The 17228-nt window shown below is 35.3% G+C and overlaps 2 protein-coding genes across 2 annotated transcripts in view; one reads left to right on the top strand and one right to left on the bottom strand.

The window, feature by feature from the left end:
- The window catches only part of LOC107634508 (heptahelical transmembrane protein 2-like), an 8104-nt gene extending 5271 nt beyond the window's left edge, over positions 1–2833 (top strand). Inside the window, exon 4 of the mRNA XM_016337971.2 lies at positions 1893–2833. Within this exon, the coding sequence (XP_016193457.1) occupies positions 1893–2585 (693 nt within the window). The 3' untranslated portion in view covers positions 2586–2833. The remainder of the gene's footprint in view (positions 1–1892) is intronic.
- Positions 3682–17228, bottom strand: part of LOC107630624 (protein TSS) — a 22850-nt gene continuing 9303 nt past the window's right edge. Inside the window, exons 6-24 of the mRNA XM_016333825.2 lie at positions 15957–16307; positions 14673–14737; positions 14402–14533; positions 13784–13825; positions 13177–13701; positions 12938–13095; positions 12094–12610; positions 11866–11928; positions 11689–11790; positions 10613–10939; positions 10440–10532; positions 10218–10319; positions 10026–10130; positions 9195–9328; positions 8395–8578; positions 6865–6996; positions 6673–6785; positions 6423–6501; positions 3682–6318 (exon numbers count right to left, since the gene is read on the bottom strand). Of these exons, the coding sequence (XP_016189311.1) occupies positions 4192–6318; positions 6423–6501; positions 6673–6785; positions 6865–6996; positions 8395–8578; positions 9195–9328; positions 10026–10130; positions 10218–10319; positions 10440–10532; positions 10613–10939; positions 11689–11790; positions 11866–11928; positions 12094–12610; positions 12938–13095; positions 13177–13701; positions 13784–13825; positions 14402–14533; positions 14673–14737; positions 15957–16307 (5351 nt within the window). The 3' untranslated portion in view covers positions 3682–4191. The remainder of the gene's footprint in view (positions 6319–6422; positions 6502–6672; positions 6786–6864; positions 6997–8394; positions 8579–9194; positions 9329–10025; positions 10131–10217; positions 10320–10439; positions 10533–10612; positions 10940–11688; positions 11791–11865; positions 11929–12093; positions 12611–12937; positions 13096–13176; positions 13702–13783; positions 13826–14401; positions 14534–14672; positions 14738–15956; positions 16308–17228) is intronic.

Raw genomic sequence — 17228 nt, 5'->3', positions numbered from 1 at the left:
ATTATGTATAGTATTTAGAATAGTTGTCATTAGTTAAAAAAAAAATTATATGTAACTATTAGATTGTATTAATTAACATTAAAAAATTCTTAATAATTTTTGCACCTCACGGCGGGTGGTATAAATGTAAACATATTTAATCAATAAGAGTTAGCATATTACAAAGATACACATCATACTTAATTTTTAACAAACACTTACTCATGAATATTTTACAACTTTCCAGTGCATTTCATGGATTAAAAATTAGTTATGATATAATAATATGATAGTAGTGGACCAAAGAAATAAATAAATATTTATGATAATAACCTGAGTTGTTGTTATTTGTTCATGGTGGTTCTATCAACTGATAAAATATTTTTTGTGAAACGACCAACCGATGAATTTCTAAGGGGAAATATGACCGCCGTGACTCGCATTATAATTTTGTAAAATCACTTATTATGAAGTTTTAATCTGACAATCAATAATCAAAATCCTATGCCCGGGGTTCAACCGGTTTAATTAAATATTAAATAAAATTATTAAAAATTTAATATATAATTTTATATATTTAAATTCATTAAAATTCATGAATTTTTAAGTAAAAAAATTTTAATAGAATTTAAGATATAATAAAAATTGAAGATGAAAAGTTCATTAATAATATTCAGATCGAGTTAAATTTATTGATAACTTTAAAACAACTAACTGAGGCAGAATTTTCACTCAAGCTGCAAAAAATTAAAGATCTTGCAGGCAACATTGTCAAGCCAAGGCTAATTATTCAACATCAATTCTCTTATACAATCCAATTATCCCTTTTTGGGCTGCCAATATACAATTCAATTGAATAACACATTGATGAAATTTCTTATTATGCAACAAGCTTCTTATAACTAACCAAACCCTAACTAGATTCAACAAATTCAATGCTTTTCAACAACAAAAACTCAGAATACAGAATCAGAAAAACTAAGTGAAACAGAAAATTAAATTAAATTCAGAATCAGAAAACTCAACCTCCAAATCCAGAATCAGAAAAACTAAGTGAAATAATTCAAATTAAATTCAGACTCACATTAAGGAACAACCCAACTTAGAACAACCCAACTCAGAACACAATCCCAATTCAGAATCTAGTACAAAAAATCAACTCAGAAGCCAAAATCTTAGAAATTGAAACTAAAGAAGCAGCGGCTTACTGGAGACACGGCGAGGGAGGAACGACCGTGGTGACAGTGAGCTAGAAGAGGATCATCAGTTTCTTTTTTTGATTTGAATGTGAGAGTGAGAGAGAAGAGAGAGGGGTAGGGACTAGCGGCGGCTGGGGGCTCTGATAGGGTTAGGGATTTGAATGTGAGAGTGAGAGAGAAGAGAGAGGGGTAGGGACGCACAACGGCTGGGGGCTCTGATAGGGTTAGGGATTTGTTGGGTTTTATTTTTTTCTTTTTTTTTTTTTTTTTAAGAGCAAAACGACGCCGTTTAGGATTATATTTTCAAACCAATAAACCGTAAAAAAACCGGCCAGTTCTCTCGGTTCACCGGTTAACCGCCGGTTCGACCGGTTTTTTCACCGGTTTTTTGTCAGACGGTTTTTGATCTTACCCGGACCGGTTAGGTGATCGGTTTCCGGTTTTTCCGGTTGAACCGGCCGGTCCGGTTCGGTTTTCAGAACCATGTTAATATGTTCATTATGCCCAAAAATCTGAAAATCAAACAATTTACTTGTCCATAATAGCTTGGTTTACGACTTCATCCCTCTTTGGGTTGACAGGAGGAAGTAACTTATTCCGTGACAATAATACCTGTGCGTTGGTTGTAAACTTACATTTCAGCTTTTTGGATTATCGAATTGATGTGTATTCTTACCAACAAAACTGTTCTTTTATTTATTTTTTTCCCCTCAGGTTTCACATTTGAGACGGCTTTTGGAACCCCTAGTTTTTCATGATCTGAGAGACAAGGGTGCAGAAACAATATCACTATGGCCATGGTTAGTTTTCTTGGGCGGAGCAATGGGATGCTTGGCATGCAGTTCTATCTCCCATCTGCTGGCCTGCCACTCGCAGCACTTCAATCTCTTCTTCTGGCGACTCGACTACGCCGGAATCTCTCTAATGATAGTATGCTCCTTCTTTGCTCCAATTCACTATGTCTTCTTCTGCAACCCTCCCGTGAGGTTACTCTACATGACCTCAATATCACTGCTTGGTGTCCTCTCCATCATCACTCTTCTTGCGCCTGCGCTCTCGGCCCCTCGCTTTCGACCATTCCGGGCGTCCATATTCCTTGCCATGGGATTCTCAGGTGTCATCCCGGCCATTCATGCTCTGCTGCTCCATTGGGACCACTCTCCTGTTCTTGTTGCACTCGGATACGAGGTTGTTATGGCCGTTTTATATGCCACAGGAGCAGTCTTTTATGTTACTAGAATACCTGAGAGATGGAAGCCTGGTGCGTTTGATATTGCAGGGCATAGCCACCAGATTTTCCATACTTTTGTTGTTCTTGGAGCTCTTGCACATAGTGTTGCAACTCTATGGATAATGGATTTTCGCCGTGGATCGCCAACCTGTGCATTTTCTGCAATTCACGCATAACTCACCATGAAAATTGCTATATATACAAAACCACCATATCTTCTTGGTTATTTCTCTTTTATGAATTGCGTTATTGTAATATTAGGAAGGAATGGCTAGCTAATACTGATAGCAATGATTATTTAGTAATACTACTATACTAGGTATAAATGCAGCCTTCCGTAGTGTGCCGATACTATTCTGATGCGGCAAAGTAATTACTTTACATGTATATGATATGATCTCATCGTTACAGTAAACCTTGTTAACTACTCAGCTCCACGCTTATACAGATTGAAGATTGAAGATGAGAAACTTTAAATGGGATACAATGAAGAAGAAAAACTTATAATGAAAGATTGATAAGTAGTCATCACAACTAGCATATATATATATATAACATTTTTTCATTTTATAACATCTAGATTTCGTTTAAAAAATATTATTTTAATATTAATCAATTACTCGAAAAAATTGAATTCTTCAACTCAATCTACAAAGAGGAATGCTACGGGGCTAGCAACTTTTGTGATTTGTAGCTATCAAATAGCCATCAATGATGATTTTAATGATGTAAAATTTCATCCAATGACTCACTTTTCTTTGCTGGTTACATGCTGGCCAGAATTTAACAAAGTTGCTGGCCCAGACTTTTCCATCTACAAAAGCATTTTTACCTCTACATCACTTCAGCTTGCTTTCATCCATATCTATTTATACTAAGTACTAACAACAGAGAAACAAATTATAATTACGTGGCATCATCATGTTAATAAAGCTTTATGTTTTAGAAAATATATAGTTTGTAAATATCTTTTTTTTTAAATTGAACAAATTAGTATTAATTTTATTTAACGTAGAATATACTTCTGTAGATAAATTAATATTTATGTTATTAAAAAGTTATATACTTATACATTTCTAAAGAATTTGAAGTATATTATTTAAGAATAAAATTAAAATTTTAAAATTTAAAATAAATAATAAATTTCTAAATTTTTTCTATTACTTTAAAATGTTCCATGCAATAGTACGATATCTTCGACTAGTGAGTCCCGTTTTAAAACATTTCACCAAAATAACATCCAATCATCCATATCTAAATTTTCAGCCCATATTAAGATACAATGTTTGCTTCACATTCTCAAAATAGTAAAATACTTCATCACCTTTGGTGCTGAATATTGTCATTTATCAAATGAAACATACCGTTTCAAACTAGAAATATGAACAAATTCATGAATACAAAGTCTGCTACAAAGATAACCACTTGGAAAAACATACACTGGCCTCAAAAATGACACCACGTCATCAGTTCAGAGTCTTATGACCGCAAAGCAGGCGATATGCCGATATCTCAGGAAAAATATATATTAGGAAAAGATTGAAGACAGTGCCAGATAGTTAATCTACAAATCCTTCCATGGTAACATCCCAAAACAGGCTATAAAACCTGATCCTCTTAATCACAGTAAACGAGTAGTACTAATATGTATATAACATTCACATTGCTTGAAAGAACTTTTAAGTCAATTCCGCCGTGAAAATTCAGGTCAAAGAACTTTAAGTCAAGTCCCTGGCATCACATTCAGGGTAGCTTGATAGGTCAGAAAAAGCATGTCATTATTTAACTTGTGACCTCAATCATCTCCACTTCGCCATCACTATAATCTCCCCAGCACTTGCTTGGCTTTTCCTCATCTAATGTTTCCTTGCTGGTGGTCACTTTATCCTCTTCACTACAACCAGCTGTCAAGCCAAAGCCTGCATGCTTCTCTTCCGTTCTGGGACAACAATTTTCATCAATGGCAGATACATTTCCAGGATTTTGCTCAGCGTGCTGCTGCTCACTCTCACATATGATCACCTCCGCTAAGGAGGCATCCTTGTTTTCCACATCAAGAGCTTGATCCTTGTTTTCAGCATTCGGTTCAACATTTACAACTTGTGCTGAATCTGTAGAACTGGTTGGAGATGTTGCAAGCCCGTTTTGATTCACTGGGATAGCATTTAATGAAGTAGGAAATCCACTGGGTGACACTGGGATATCGTTTGGAGACATGGGTGTGAAACTATTTGGTGAAACTGGAATTCCATTTGGAGGAGCCAGGTATCCGTTAGCAGAAACAGTATAGCAATTTGGAACCCAAGGTTGCCCAGGTACAAACTCAGTTGCATGTGGATTCATTATTCTAGGAGGGCTGTTGGGATTGCCATCAATGGTGTGTTCACCTGAGGAGTGGAATACACTTTTATTCCGTGGAACACGATTCCCATATCTGTTGTAACCACCAGATATTCGCGGACCATATGGAACCCGTGCAGTTGCTGACTGATGAGCTGATCTTCGGGGATTGACTGCAAGCATGGGAGGAATATTTACTGGTGGTGGCAAAATTCCCCCATGATCCTTGAAACCTGGTACAGGAACAGGAACTGGAACTGGAACTGGAACTGGAACTGGAACTGAACCAAAAACTGGAATTGTGGATGGATTAAATGGTGGTGCAGCTGCAGACAGTTTCTTGGTTGGTTCTTTTCCTGTTTCTAATGCATCTTGCTTTTCTCCTTCGGCTGGTAGTGACTTAATAACTTGTTGCTTCTCATCTTCCTTGACCTTCTCTTTTGAGACAGAGTCATCGTTGTCAAATAAATGTTTTGAATCTTCAACTAACCTTGGTAGGGGATTTGGATCAGAGGAAGTTGCTTGGCAAATTTCTATCACTTCTATCACTGATGCATCTTCATAGGCATTGTTGCTTATATGCCAAAAGGAACCAGAATTCTCTACCTCCATGGCTGTGATATTAACTTCTTCAACTTTTTTATCTACCAAATCATCATTGGCTATTCTCTGCTCCTGGGATTCAACTTCCACAACCTCATGTTGGACCTCATTACCTTTTACCATATCAATCACCAATTGTTTTTCTTTGTGTTCATGTACTAAGCTTTGCTGATTATCATCCATTGGTTTCTGACCATAATCTTCCTCTGCAACCTTTGTACTTGGCACATCACTATCAATCTCCTTTGTTGCAACTATCTCATGACTCACATCAGGGTTTCCTTTTGGTGACTGTTCAGCCACAGCCTTGACAATTGTACCAGGTGGGGCTAAGGCAACTTCTTTATAAGAGAAAAGTTTACCTGCTGACTTAATACTGATGGCACTGCTAGGAGCAGCAGCTTTAATGTTATCAGCTGGACTTGCCGGAGCTGACTTTGAATTTGAATCCCCTGATTTATCTGCTCCAACAGCTTGCGAGTTGGGGCTATTTATTTTAGAACTGAAGCTTGCACTCTTGAGGAACTTTTTTGATACAGGAGAGGATGGACCAATGGAAGAAGTCTCATTTATGTTTGTTCTTGGAGAAGAAAAATTTGTAGGCTTGCCCCGATATTTTGACGACTGAGAAACATTCATGAAATTTGTATTCAGTTTTGCTAGGGTAGGCCTCCGCGACGAAGCAGTTTTGCGCCCTGTAAGTGAACGACCTTTAGGTACAGCCTCTTGCCATCCTTCATCTGAGCTGTCATCTTGAGCCATATTATTGCTCTCGTTCAGTACTGTTTGTGCTTCATCTAAGTGAGTGGTCTCAACTTTATGAATCCTGTGTTCTTCCAAATGAGCTTCTGTTTTATTTTCTTTGTCACTTGTAGTCTCAGCAAGTGAATAACCTTGAGACACATCTTCAACCTTGTGATTTTCATCTGATGTAGTTTCCCAGTTTTGGCCTGGTTTTCCCTTTAACTGTAAGATTCATGAAAAATGGTTTCATTCAATGAAATAGAGAAAAGAAAGAAGTACCCAGGAAAGGACAAGTGTATTCATAGACGAAAGGAGTTATGTGATACCTTCGCACGGGCCTTTTTCTGTGCTTCTCTTGCTTTCAGATCAGCATCAGGTGTTATGTAATCCAAAAGGTCTGACACACTGATAAAATCATTTTTATAGGCATAAAATTTCAGAGAATATTTTTTCTTTCTAAAATGGAAATTTAATTTAAATTTCAAGTCTTGCAGGCCATTCAGAGACAGTGAAAATGTCGTGAACTGAAACAGGGGTACTCAAATAAGAAGGACTTGTGCTAATTGTAATGAGTACCTTAAATGACCTTTGCTGGAAATTGAGGCATCTGGCTTAGGTGTGCCATTGCGTGCAGCCTCCTGTTGCTCCAGAGCCTTTGATTCGAAGTATTCTAGCCAAGCAGCAGCATCCTGTAATAGATTCATGTAGGCTTGAAGAACAAGAAAAACAATTGGAATGTATTTCATCTACCATCGAATAGCAACCTACCTGTGTCCTTAGATCATCAGGGCCAAGTTTAGCCTGCAATATCTGGAGGGTTGTTTGTTCATGCTGAACACTTAGCGAGTATGCTTCCATCAAAGAAAGAGCAATCGCTATTGCATGATAGCTTGCAGCTGTCTGAATAAGCCATGAATTCATAAAACAAGTTAAAGATGCCAGTTACCCTAATCTAATTAATATGAACCAAGAACTCAAGCGTATAATGTGCCAACAAAAACAATGGCATGCGACCACATAAACCAGTACAAGATTTGATTGCATTTCTAAGAATTTGTTAGAAATCAAGATATGATATGATATAATATTTTCTGTACTCGATTGGTTTTTCAACTATAATTGTGACTTATACATTGTGTAGAACAAATAGTGTCTATTAAAAGATTTATCGGTTTTTAACTTGCAAGATCAATTGAATTGAACTTCCACTATAAGAACGATCTAAGCTTTATGTTCAAGGCATCAAAGTCCAACCAAACAATTTTTTAATTTTTATTTCTTTTGCAAATAACAGAAAATCATATTATGTCAGCTCGTTTAAGTTTGAAAAGCAAATGTCACATAAAAGAGAACGATGGCCTCTCATGAGTAATGCTAGAGAACCAACTTTTTGCAGCCAACATTAATAAACTTTTTTAAAATTACTTTTTGCTCATCTTAAATTTTAGACACTAAATTATAAGTCATTCTAGTATGACTATGATACGGTGGCTATTGTGTTTCAAAAAGTGTTGCTAAAATTAAAGTAATGTTTTTTTATTGTCAAACAACACTTTAAAAAGTATTGCTTAAAAAAAGTGTTACCAAAATGTAAAAGAAAATGTAACTTTAATTTTAACAACACTTGCATAATCACCGTAGTCACCATAGTATACTCATACTAGAATCCACCAAATTATATACCCTTAACCCTAAACTTTAAATTATAAACCCCAAAGTTGGCTAACTAAATGTTGGTTCCCTCATCTTCTTTAAAATCTTTTGTACTTAAATATCATGTTGAGTTATCTATTTATTTTAATTTTTAGCAAGAATTTCATTTTACTTGATTCAGCTAATTAATGGCCACCCAGGTGTGCCCAAATCTCCAACTTTTAGGTTTTGTAAACCCACCACTTTGGAACCAAGTTGTCTTTGAGCTTTTAGTATTGACAATAAAATAGTGGCTCAAAAGGTTCAAACCCAGAAACCATGGTGGTTCAAGTCAAGCTAGATTTTGAAAACCTATTTGTTTCCAACAATTATAAGTCAGTCTGTTACAAATTTTAATCTTCATGAATCATGAAGAAAAGGTTGAATAAAAGTGGTTAGCTTAGAATCCCTATTTTTGTCACCAAATAAACTATGTCGTGTCCCACTTCTTTACTATCCATTTGAACGTAGTCCGACATTAATTAGTGCACATACATGAGCATGCTTCTAAGTTTCAAAAGTTCTAGAAACATGTCAAGCCATTCTAAAATAAGATGACTCATGCAACACATGGAAAATTCCTCATGCTTTGGAATGAGAGAGAACCTGAATATGATCAGCTCCAAGTAACCTTTTATTACACTTTAAAGCTTCATGAAGATATCTGAGAGCAACATGGACGTTTCCCAATCCTTCTTCCATCATGGCTACATTAATGTAGGTGGCAGCAGTATTTGGATGTGAAGGTCCACAAGTAAGGTGCAAAAGATATAGTGCTCGATTGACATACCTAGCATATAAGGAAAAACATAAAATTGGTCAAAATCAATTTCAGCAGCAGAACAAGAATAACTCACAGGAGTTTCCCATTTGATACCATGACCAATTTTATATACATTAGCCAGCATATATCATCTCTTACTGCCAGATCCCTATAATTTGAACAACAACTACTAAAGCAATTAGGTTAATGAATTCATGGGATGACACTCCTATCTGTGATTTTAATCAATGGTCCCCACAATGATATAAAACAAACCATCAAAGATTACTAGTTTATAATTGCGAATCATACTTTAAGGTAATTATAGACAAAGGAATGGCCGAATTCTGAGGACTTGAACCACTTTTAGAATTTTGTTCCAATGACAGTATTATTACTTTACCATAATGTTAGTTTTATGAAGAAAGAATAGAGATAGAAAGGATCCCAGAAGATTGGAACAATAGATTCTCATACATTGAACCACAAACGTTATTGCTATGGTATAATAATTCAACAATTTAATAGGATAGGAAATACACTTTAAAGCCAACTCTGTATGTCGGAGTCGATAGTCAATGAACCACAAACGTTATTGCTATGGTATAATAATTCGACAATTTAATAGGATAGGGAAATATACTTTAAAGCCAACTCTGTATGTTGGAGTCGATAGTAGAAAACAGCAAGGTCTCCATAACTTTTCATGGTATCAGGATGGTCCAGTCCAAGCTCTCTCTCATTAATATCAAGTGCCTTTTGCTGATAGATAGTTGCCTAACAAAATCATTGCTACAATGATTACGATGATACTGACTAGAATCACTTTAGCTTAGCAAGTAGATATTTTATTGATCTGTGTCTATGTTTCCAAATGAGTTAAGAAAATGTCAACCTTATATTCTTAATTGAAATGTCATTTGCAATAATCAAAATTTACGTAAGAAAAATGTCATCATCATGGAATTCTCTGCTGCAACCTGAGCATTACTATCACATGTTCAGGCTATAATACATTTATTAGGAAATGATATTTCCATCAAAACTTAGCATAGAGAAGAAAATGTAAGTTACAGAACCTAGTGTATTATATGTTTTCCACCACTAACAAATTTATAAAAAAAATATTTATCAGTTGAAGACTTTGCAATGAATAAATGTTGATAGCGGTCTCTATTTGATATCAAGTATCGACTGGGATGAACAAGATAATGCTGCAACTTGTAAAATCTCTCTACCACATTTTAAGAGTAAATATTTATATCAGAAAAGATGTAATTCACGTCCAGAAAAAAAAAATGCTCTTTCCCCCCAATATTTGGAAAATTTAGTGAATTATAAAATCAACAAGTTTTGTATATTAGAAATAGTTTGACCCTGACATAGCGCACATCAATTGCCATTCATTTTCACAGCAAATGTCACCATTTCTGATGAATAAACAAAGAGCACTTAAAATATATAAAACACATACCTGATTGAAATCTCCAGTATGGTAAAGCACAACGGCCAAAAGACTATATGCTCCTGCTGTCATTCTATGGTAAGGCCCACATACTGACACTAATTTTGAAAGCGCCTTCAACATTGAATGTGGAATGTTAATTCATTTAACTATTGGTCTTGTGAACAAACTATATTGTAAGATGATTGAATTTAAACATACCTTAGTGCCATAATTGACAGCATCTTCCAATTTACCTTTATCCAATGACGTCTTCGACGATTCCAACAGTGTGCGACCATCAGCAGATGAGCATGCCACATGCTGCAGAAACAATCACAATTACAATTCAACAACAACAACAACAACAACAGTAATAACAATAATAATAATGATAGTGATGAAATTTTCCTTGCAACCAACTCACTTTGTACTATATTTTACCTTGTATATGGGAACCATGCTTACAACATCAAACTTTCTGAAAGGAGAGGCTCTATCCATATCATAGTCCCTCGGAACCAGCTCAACCCCAACCTGTCAAAAGATTCTCATATTGGATAACGGAATATATCACTGTATTACAAAATCAACCTAGTGTGTGTGTTTTTTCAAACCTTATGGCACAGTCCACGAAGAATTGCAAACTTTCTTAAATCTTGACAACTTTCACGCTTAAATTGCCACCCAAACCTCTTCAAAAGAAATAATTCTACCCATTTCCATTTCAATTCATAACAACTAATGATCTTGGCATCATTAGTATCAGAATCAGAAGATGGTGTTCCAAATAAAATATTTAAGCATGCGGCTATCGATGAAGCCAAATCAGAAAAATCATCAACTGCTGGAACAACAGCTTGCAAGATGTGCTTGTAGGCTCGAACAATCATTTCATGAATACATAGTGATTGTACATGTGGAAGCTTATCTGCAAGCTCAACCTGGCAATTGAAAACAGAATTAAGATAACATATTATTGTTAAAGTTGTGTGTGTGCACGCATGTGTGTGCCCCGTGTGAGAACAGTGTCTTTGAGACATATTGCAAACCTACAGGAGAGCAAGAGCAAGTATGTTGTAGTAGAATTCAATGTCAGGAAACAGTAGATTAAGATGCTATGATGACATATAAATTGAGAAATGTGCAGACTACTAAGCATCCTCTGCTCCGTTCCAAAAGTAGAGAATTGTGATTCTATCTCATACCTCATTACATAATTAAGAATGAAGATTCTCAAATGGAAGTTGGGTCTGAGTTAACATACTATTTGGAATGAGATTTGATTTTCTATTCCTATCATCCTATTTTGCTTGAACACATATGTTAAAATTGAAATTTGCTAAACTTAGTTGTTTATACCATGACAGACATTCAAATAATTTGAACCAACTTTGATTCTATGTACAAACATGGGAGTGCTAATCCTAAAGCTACCAAACTGTAACCTGGGAGAGGACATTCCATTCCATTCTCAATCCATGGAATCTATAAAAGCCAGTTCATTATATTTCTTCTGCTGCAATACTGTAATAGTATATGGTTTTCATTTATCAATTGTTTCATAAAAAACAGCCATAGTTAGCAGCATCACCGAATTTTCATTTGATCTATTTTGCACAATGTCAAAGAGAAACACTGCAAAACAGTTGGTTAAAGGGTGCAAAAGAAGATGAATGATTAAATATATTACCACTGTTCCCAAGGAAGACATTTGCAATCCCCTAGTATGCATGAAATCAGTCAATGTCCTTCCATCAACTGGTGAGAGCTCAAGGGAGCCAAAATCTGCCACCTAGGAATTTGAAGTCACAATAATCAAATATATTTCACAGTAACAGATAAACATGTTAATAAGTAAGAAACTAACCAGCTTTGGAAGGGCAGTATCAATATAATATTTGTAGGCCATTTCCCTCAATTCATCAGGTGACTGTAAAGATAAAGAACCAATAAAGTATTGAATCAAAGTATATCCTTAATTTTTAGTACTATTATGATAATACCATTAGATATTACAAATTTCATGTAATCTTTGGGAGAATCACATTACAATTTATGCACAGAGAAAAAGGAAGATACAGATGTTTTAAACAACCTTCAGATGAAGACCAGTTTTCGATTCCTTGAGTCTTGTATATGCAGCATCAGAAAGCAGTTTTCTCCATTTTGTTTCCTTTTCTTCATCTTGTTTCTCTAAATACTGTTGACTGGCATCTAGCTTGTTTGTATCAACACCATTACAGGTGGAAATATCATTCCCATGTTCAACTTTAGAGTGCCTGTTGTCAATTTTTTTCTTCAATTCCTTCAGCAACCCACCTTGCTTCCCAAGACCCTTCACAGCAGGGTCAAGTTTAGCTTCTTCCGTCTTTTTTGTCTCTGTCTTTCCCGTAGCTTGATTTTGCAAATGTTGCACCCAACATGCCCCTAGCTCCCATCTGATAGACTTATTATATCTTGTGGGTTCTTCCATTAGTTTATGTAAACTTTGCTCTAGAACTTTCTTAACCAAGGACACCGCAGAACGTGAATTTTCATTATCTGTGCTCTGAACTCGTTGAGTTGTATTTGACAATTGGGATGCAGATGACTTATGCAACAGCATCCTCAAGCTAATTTTGTTTTAAAAATTAAAATAAAAAATAAAGGAAAGAAAATATTATCATAATAATAATAATATCCAAGAAAACTAACTAAAAACATCCTCACGCTGAAGCTAATATGTTAATAGGGTCATATCAAAAACTTATAAAAGCAGATGTACCAAAACAGATTGTCACTATTGCACTATCATTTGCCAAGCCAGCATTTTTCCTCATTATTGGTGTATGATTTCACAGGTTAAAGTTTACAAGAATGCAACCCAAGAATTAAATTTGTGTAGGTACACATGATGGTACCCAATAACCAAAGTAGATCAAGGCAGTGATTAAAATTACCTGTTAACATTTAAGGCATTTGCACCTCCTTCAGGCTGGTCTTCAATAGAAACTTCCAAGGAATCAGGACTCCCCTCCCAATCCATTTCAGCTGAAACTTTCACAACAGCTGTGTAGCCACAATGTCGTATAATTACTGCACCTAAAGTAGGAGTATCCTACAAGAGCAAAAGAATGATTTATCAAAAAGGAACTTAGGGGAATTCTAATAGGTTCACAACACTTATTATATCACTTACATGGACAGTTGCACTCTCATCAGCAGTTATGCCTTTAAGCAAGTTTCTCTGAGCAAGTTCTTCCTCCGACAATCCAAGAACCTGATTCCCATCATTTTTGCAGTCCAATTTCAAACTTGCATCACATACATCTCTTGTTACCTTTATAGTCAAATCTCCAATTCTTTCTTCATAGGAAGTTGGAATAGTTGTATCACTGAAAGGGCTTTGCTTACTATCTTTAAGATGCTGTATTGCTGAAACAGCTTCAAAGACCGACACGTCGACAAATAAACTGTGAAGAAGAAACGCTTTCCTATCTCTAATTTGCCTCTCTTCTGTTGTTTGACAAGGCATTGCAGCTAGTATTGCAAAATCTCTGGCCCACCGTCTCTTTTTATGTTTACCATCTCTGCGCTGCCCACCACCATTTCCACCCCACATTTCATCTTCCACGGGAAGTGGAGGAAATGTAGATAGATTGTCAGCAACAACTGGAGGAACAACCCAAGTGTTTGCACGAAAACCATAAGGAAGGTTGCCGAACTGAAAAGATGCCACTATGATATTAAGAACGTCTAGTATAGGTAGCAGAGTAGTGTGAAAATTTATGCTGAGAAGTATATACCTTATTGTGTTCCGTGAAAGCTTTCATCAAAGCTTTGTAGGCCTGCATGAAAGATTGCAATACATTATTATTAATTCTTAAAAGGAAATAGATATTGTTTAGAGCAATGCACCATCAATTTCGTGGGGTAACTTTAAAGATACAATGTAATGTTTATGAAATTAGATCTCTCATGTATTTGCTTCCAGTGCTATCATTTATTTACACTGTTTCGAATTCATTAGATATGATGATAGGTTTTTGTACAGAAAAGAAACACAAGATAGGAGTCCACGTTTAAAAGATTTTAATTTTAAGGGGGAGGGGGGAAAGAGAGAGAGATGGATATGGGTTATGAGTATAATTTTCATGCTATGTTGCTATTTTCAAGGACGACTTCTACATTTATACCTGTCAAACACAGGCAAATTCAAAGCTTACAAATGAAATTCACTAAGCATCCTTTGGACCTTCACATTCTACTAACATAAACATATACTTTGAGAAGAAAGTAAAAAATTTTATAATAATCCAACGACTCTTCTATTCCTTCAAATAGTCAAACAGTAATCAAATTAAGTGATCCGGAAGGGCCAGAAATAATTTATAGCATCAACCGTAAGCAAACACTAAACTTACAGCATCAAACACCCTGCTTATCTGCTGAAGAAGACCAACCAAAGTATAACAGACAAGAAGACGTTTTCCAGCAGGATAGAATCCTGTTCTTGAAGCAACAATAGTAGTTGGTTTACCACTGCAAACCCTGACCTGCACATGCCATATCCATAGCAATCCCACGTCAAAGATGAGTTAGTCTACCAAAGCTCAATCAAAAAGGCTCGCGCGCACACACACACCCCAACAACAACAAAACCGGCTGCTAAACTGTTAACAACATGATCCTCACATCAATCTGAAAGAAATCATTTTCTGTCTTATCCTCAAGGAATGGACGGTTTGATCTCCGTATGTCTGCAAGAAAACAAAAAGTATGTCAAAAAAGAACATAGCTTTGGATTCAATCTAGTATCAACCAAAGTCTTCTTGGTTTCCCGTGCCTGAATAGTTTGATTACTTATTCAACCAAGCTAAAATCCACAGGCATAACCCATTTGCCTGTAAACTACATTGTAACAAATTTATTAAAGAGGAAACTGAATTAGAAGTTGTAAAGAAAAGAAAACAATCGAATAAAAATTAAATACCGTTTGCCTTAAAGAATTTTATCTAAAATATTTCCACAAACATATATAGATTCATCTAAGTAAAAGAAAATAACATTTTTTTTCTACAATGCCAGAAGCTACGTGGTTTTTATATTGCAAAATGCATGCAGTTTCAAAAATAGAGTTTAATTTTGATGCGCTGACAGTGTAACAGTCGTGCTTATTTTTACTGATGTGGCGTTACGTAATTGGATGCACGTGTAAAACTATTTTTTTTTTTTTACCAAAGATATGAGACTTAAACCCGCAACCTCTTAATTGAGTATGGGATTGAGTATGGGGAGACTATGCCATTTGAACTATAACTCATTGGCACGTGTAAAACTACTTTACACGAACAATGCATCAAAATTAAATTCTTCAAGAATAAATAAATAAACAAATAAATAATGCGTTGGCTCAAGATAAGTTTTAAGAATTTAATTTTGATACACTATCATGTAAAACCATTTTCCACGTGTATCCAATCACATAATACTATCTTTTAGATTTACCGCATGAATGGTCATCTAAGAAAAACGTTGTGATTGCACGTTTTTTACACTTTTAAGTGCATGAAAATTAAACTCAAGTTTTAAAAACATAAACTTTTGAGTAAATACTCAAGTTAGTCTCTCAAATTTCATGCTTGAATCAAGTTGGTTCTAGAGTATACTTAGTACCTAACATTTAAGGGGGAAAATAAACAAAAAATAGAAATTGAGGACCAACTTCATTCAAAGAAATTCCAGGGAGTAAATTGAGCATTTACTAGTTTTAAGTCTTTTATGTTACAATTCTTCTTCAACGATATGAACTTTCTCACTTCTGCTTAGTAAAACAACATGATGCTGCGATGAAAATGAAAACGACACTTCGAAAGGACGGGACGGGCTTGGTGGGCCGGGTTACCCGCTTTGACTCCCCTAGAAAACACATTTGCAGACATAGCAATTATAGAAACGGGGAAGAGAAGAAAAGCTTACATTGAAACGGCGGCGTAAGATGCGAAAATGAAAAAAAATCATAAAACTGTCCGAGTCTGGGTGGGGGGCACATGGATATGTCTCCCTCCAATTTCTCTGCCTTCTCGCTCTTGGCATTTCCAGAATCCGAATTCGGGTCGCTGGGCTTGGGCTTTGGACTCGTTTCGGACCCATTTTCTGGGCCAAAGCTCTGTTGCGACTGTTCGTTGTCCACGGAAACAGAGTCTTTGGCGGCGGCGAGTTCTTTGACAGTGGGCCTGCTGGCGGTGGACTTGCCCAAGGAGGTGGTGCATGCGACGATGTCAAGGAGTCGTCTAATGTGAGCGACGGCGAGATCTTCGCTGTAGTCCTCTAGAAAATAGTAATTACATTCCATCAATTTTCCTTTCTCTCAAATTTCTCTCCTCAACCAAACAAGAGAAAATAACTATTTTTCTTCTAATTTCTTTTCCTTCCTTTTCCTTCCTCCCATTTTCACCTCAAACAAACACAGTGTTAGTGAAGAGACAGAAACGAAAAGATTGAGACTGAGAAACAGAAACTAAAAGTCAGAGATTGAAATAAATTTCAGTATTTTGTTTGGTACAAAATGAAAGAAAATAAGAATGAAACTCTAATTTAGTTTGCACAAAGGATAAAATTGAAATTAATTAATTGAAATGAATGTATTTTAGATATAAAATATTATTAAAATTTTAGTTTCCATCTCTAAAAAATTTAGTCTTCTGTGTCTCTATTTTTTAAAAATACTGAAATACTAAAATTTTAGAAATAGAGACAGTAGGCACAGGATTCGGTGGTCGAGAAACCTTTGGACCACTTAGTAGTCTAAGTAGGAAACATGTTTTTGAAGTTTTTTATCAATTACTACGTAGTCTTTGAACTAATTTTAATTACAAATTAACCCCATATATTTTATTTAATTATAAAAATAATTTTTTATTTTATAAATTATTATTTTATCAATTATCTATTATATTTATTAACAATCAAATACAAAAATAACAACCAATTATATCCTCCATTCATCCTAATAATTTCAATTGATTAAAAAATTAACTTTGATCTCGTTACGTTCGTCCATGGCTTTAATTTCGTCATGTAGTATCACAGATTTAATTAATACTAGTAGAAATATATTTTCTTCGTCCAAACTAGACCAAACTACAGGATCAATGATTTAAGTTAAGTGATAAAAATTGTTCTTATGTTAATACATTGATATTGGTGCAAGAAGATAATAAGATCCTGATCATGGTGATTGAAAAAAAA

Source organism: Arachis ipaensis, chromosome B03 (genome assembly GCF_000816755.2).
Source record: "Arachis ipaensis cultivar K30076 chromosome B03, Araip1.1, whole genome shotgun sequence".
In the NCBI taxonomy this organism is placed as follows: Eukaryota; Viridiplantae; Streptophyta; class Magnoliopsida; order Fabales; family Fabaceae; genus Arachis; species Arachis ipaensis.
Note: the sequence above shows the minus strand (reverse complement) of the source record. Positions and strands in the feature narration are given on the sequence as shown.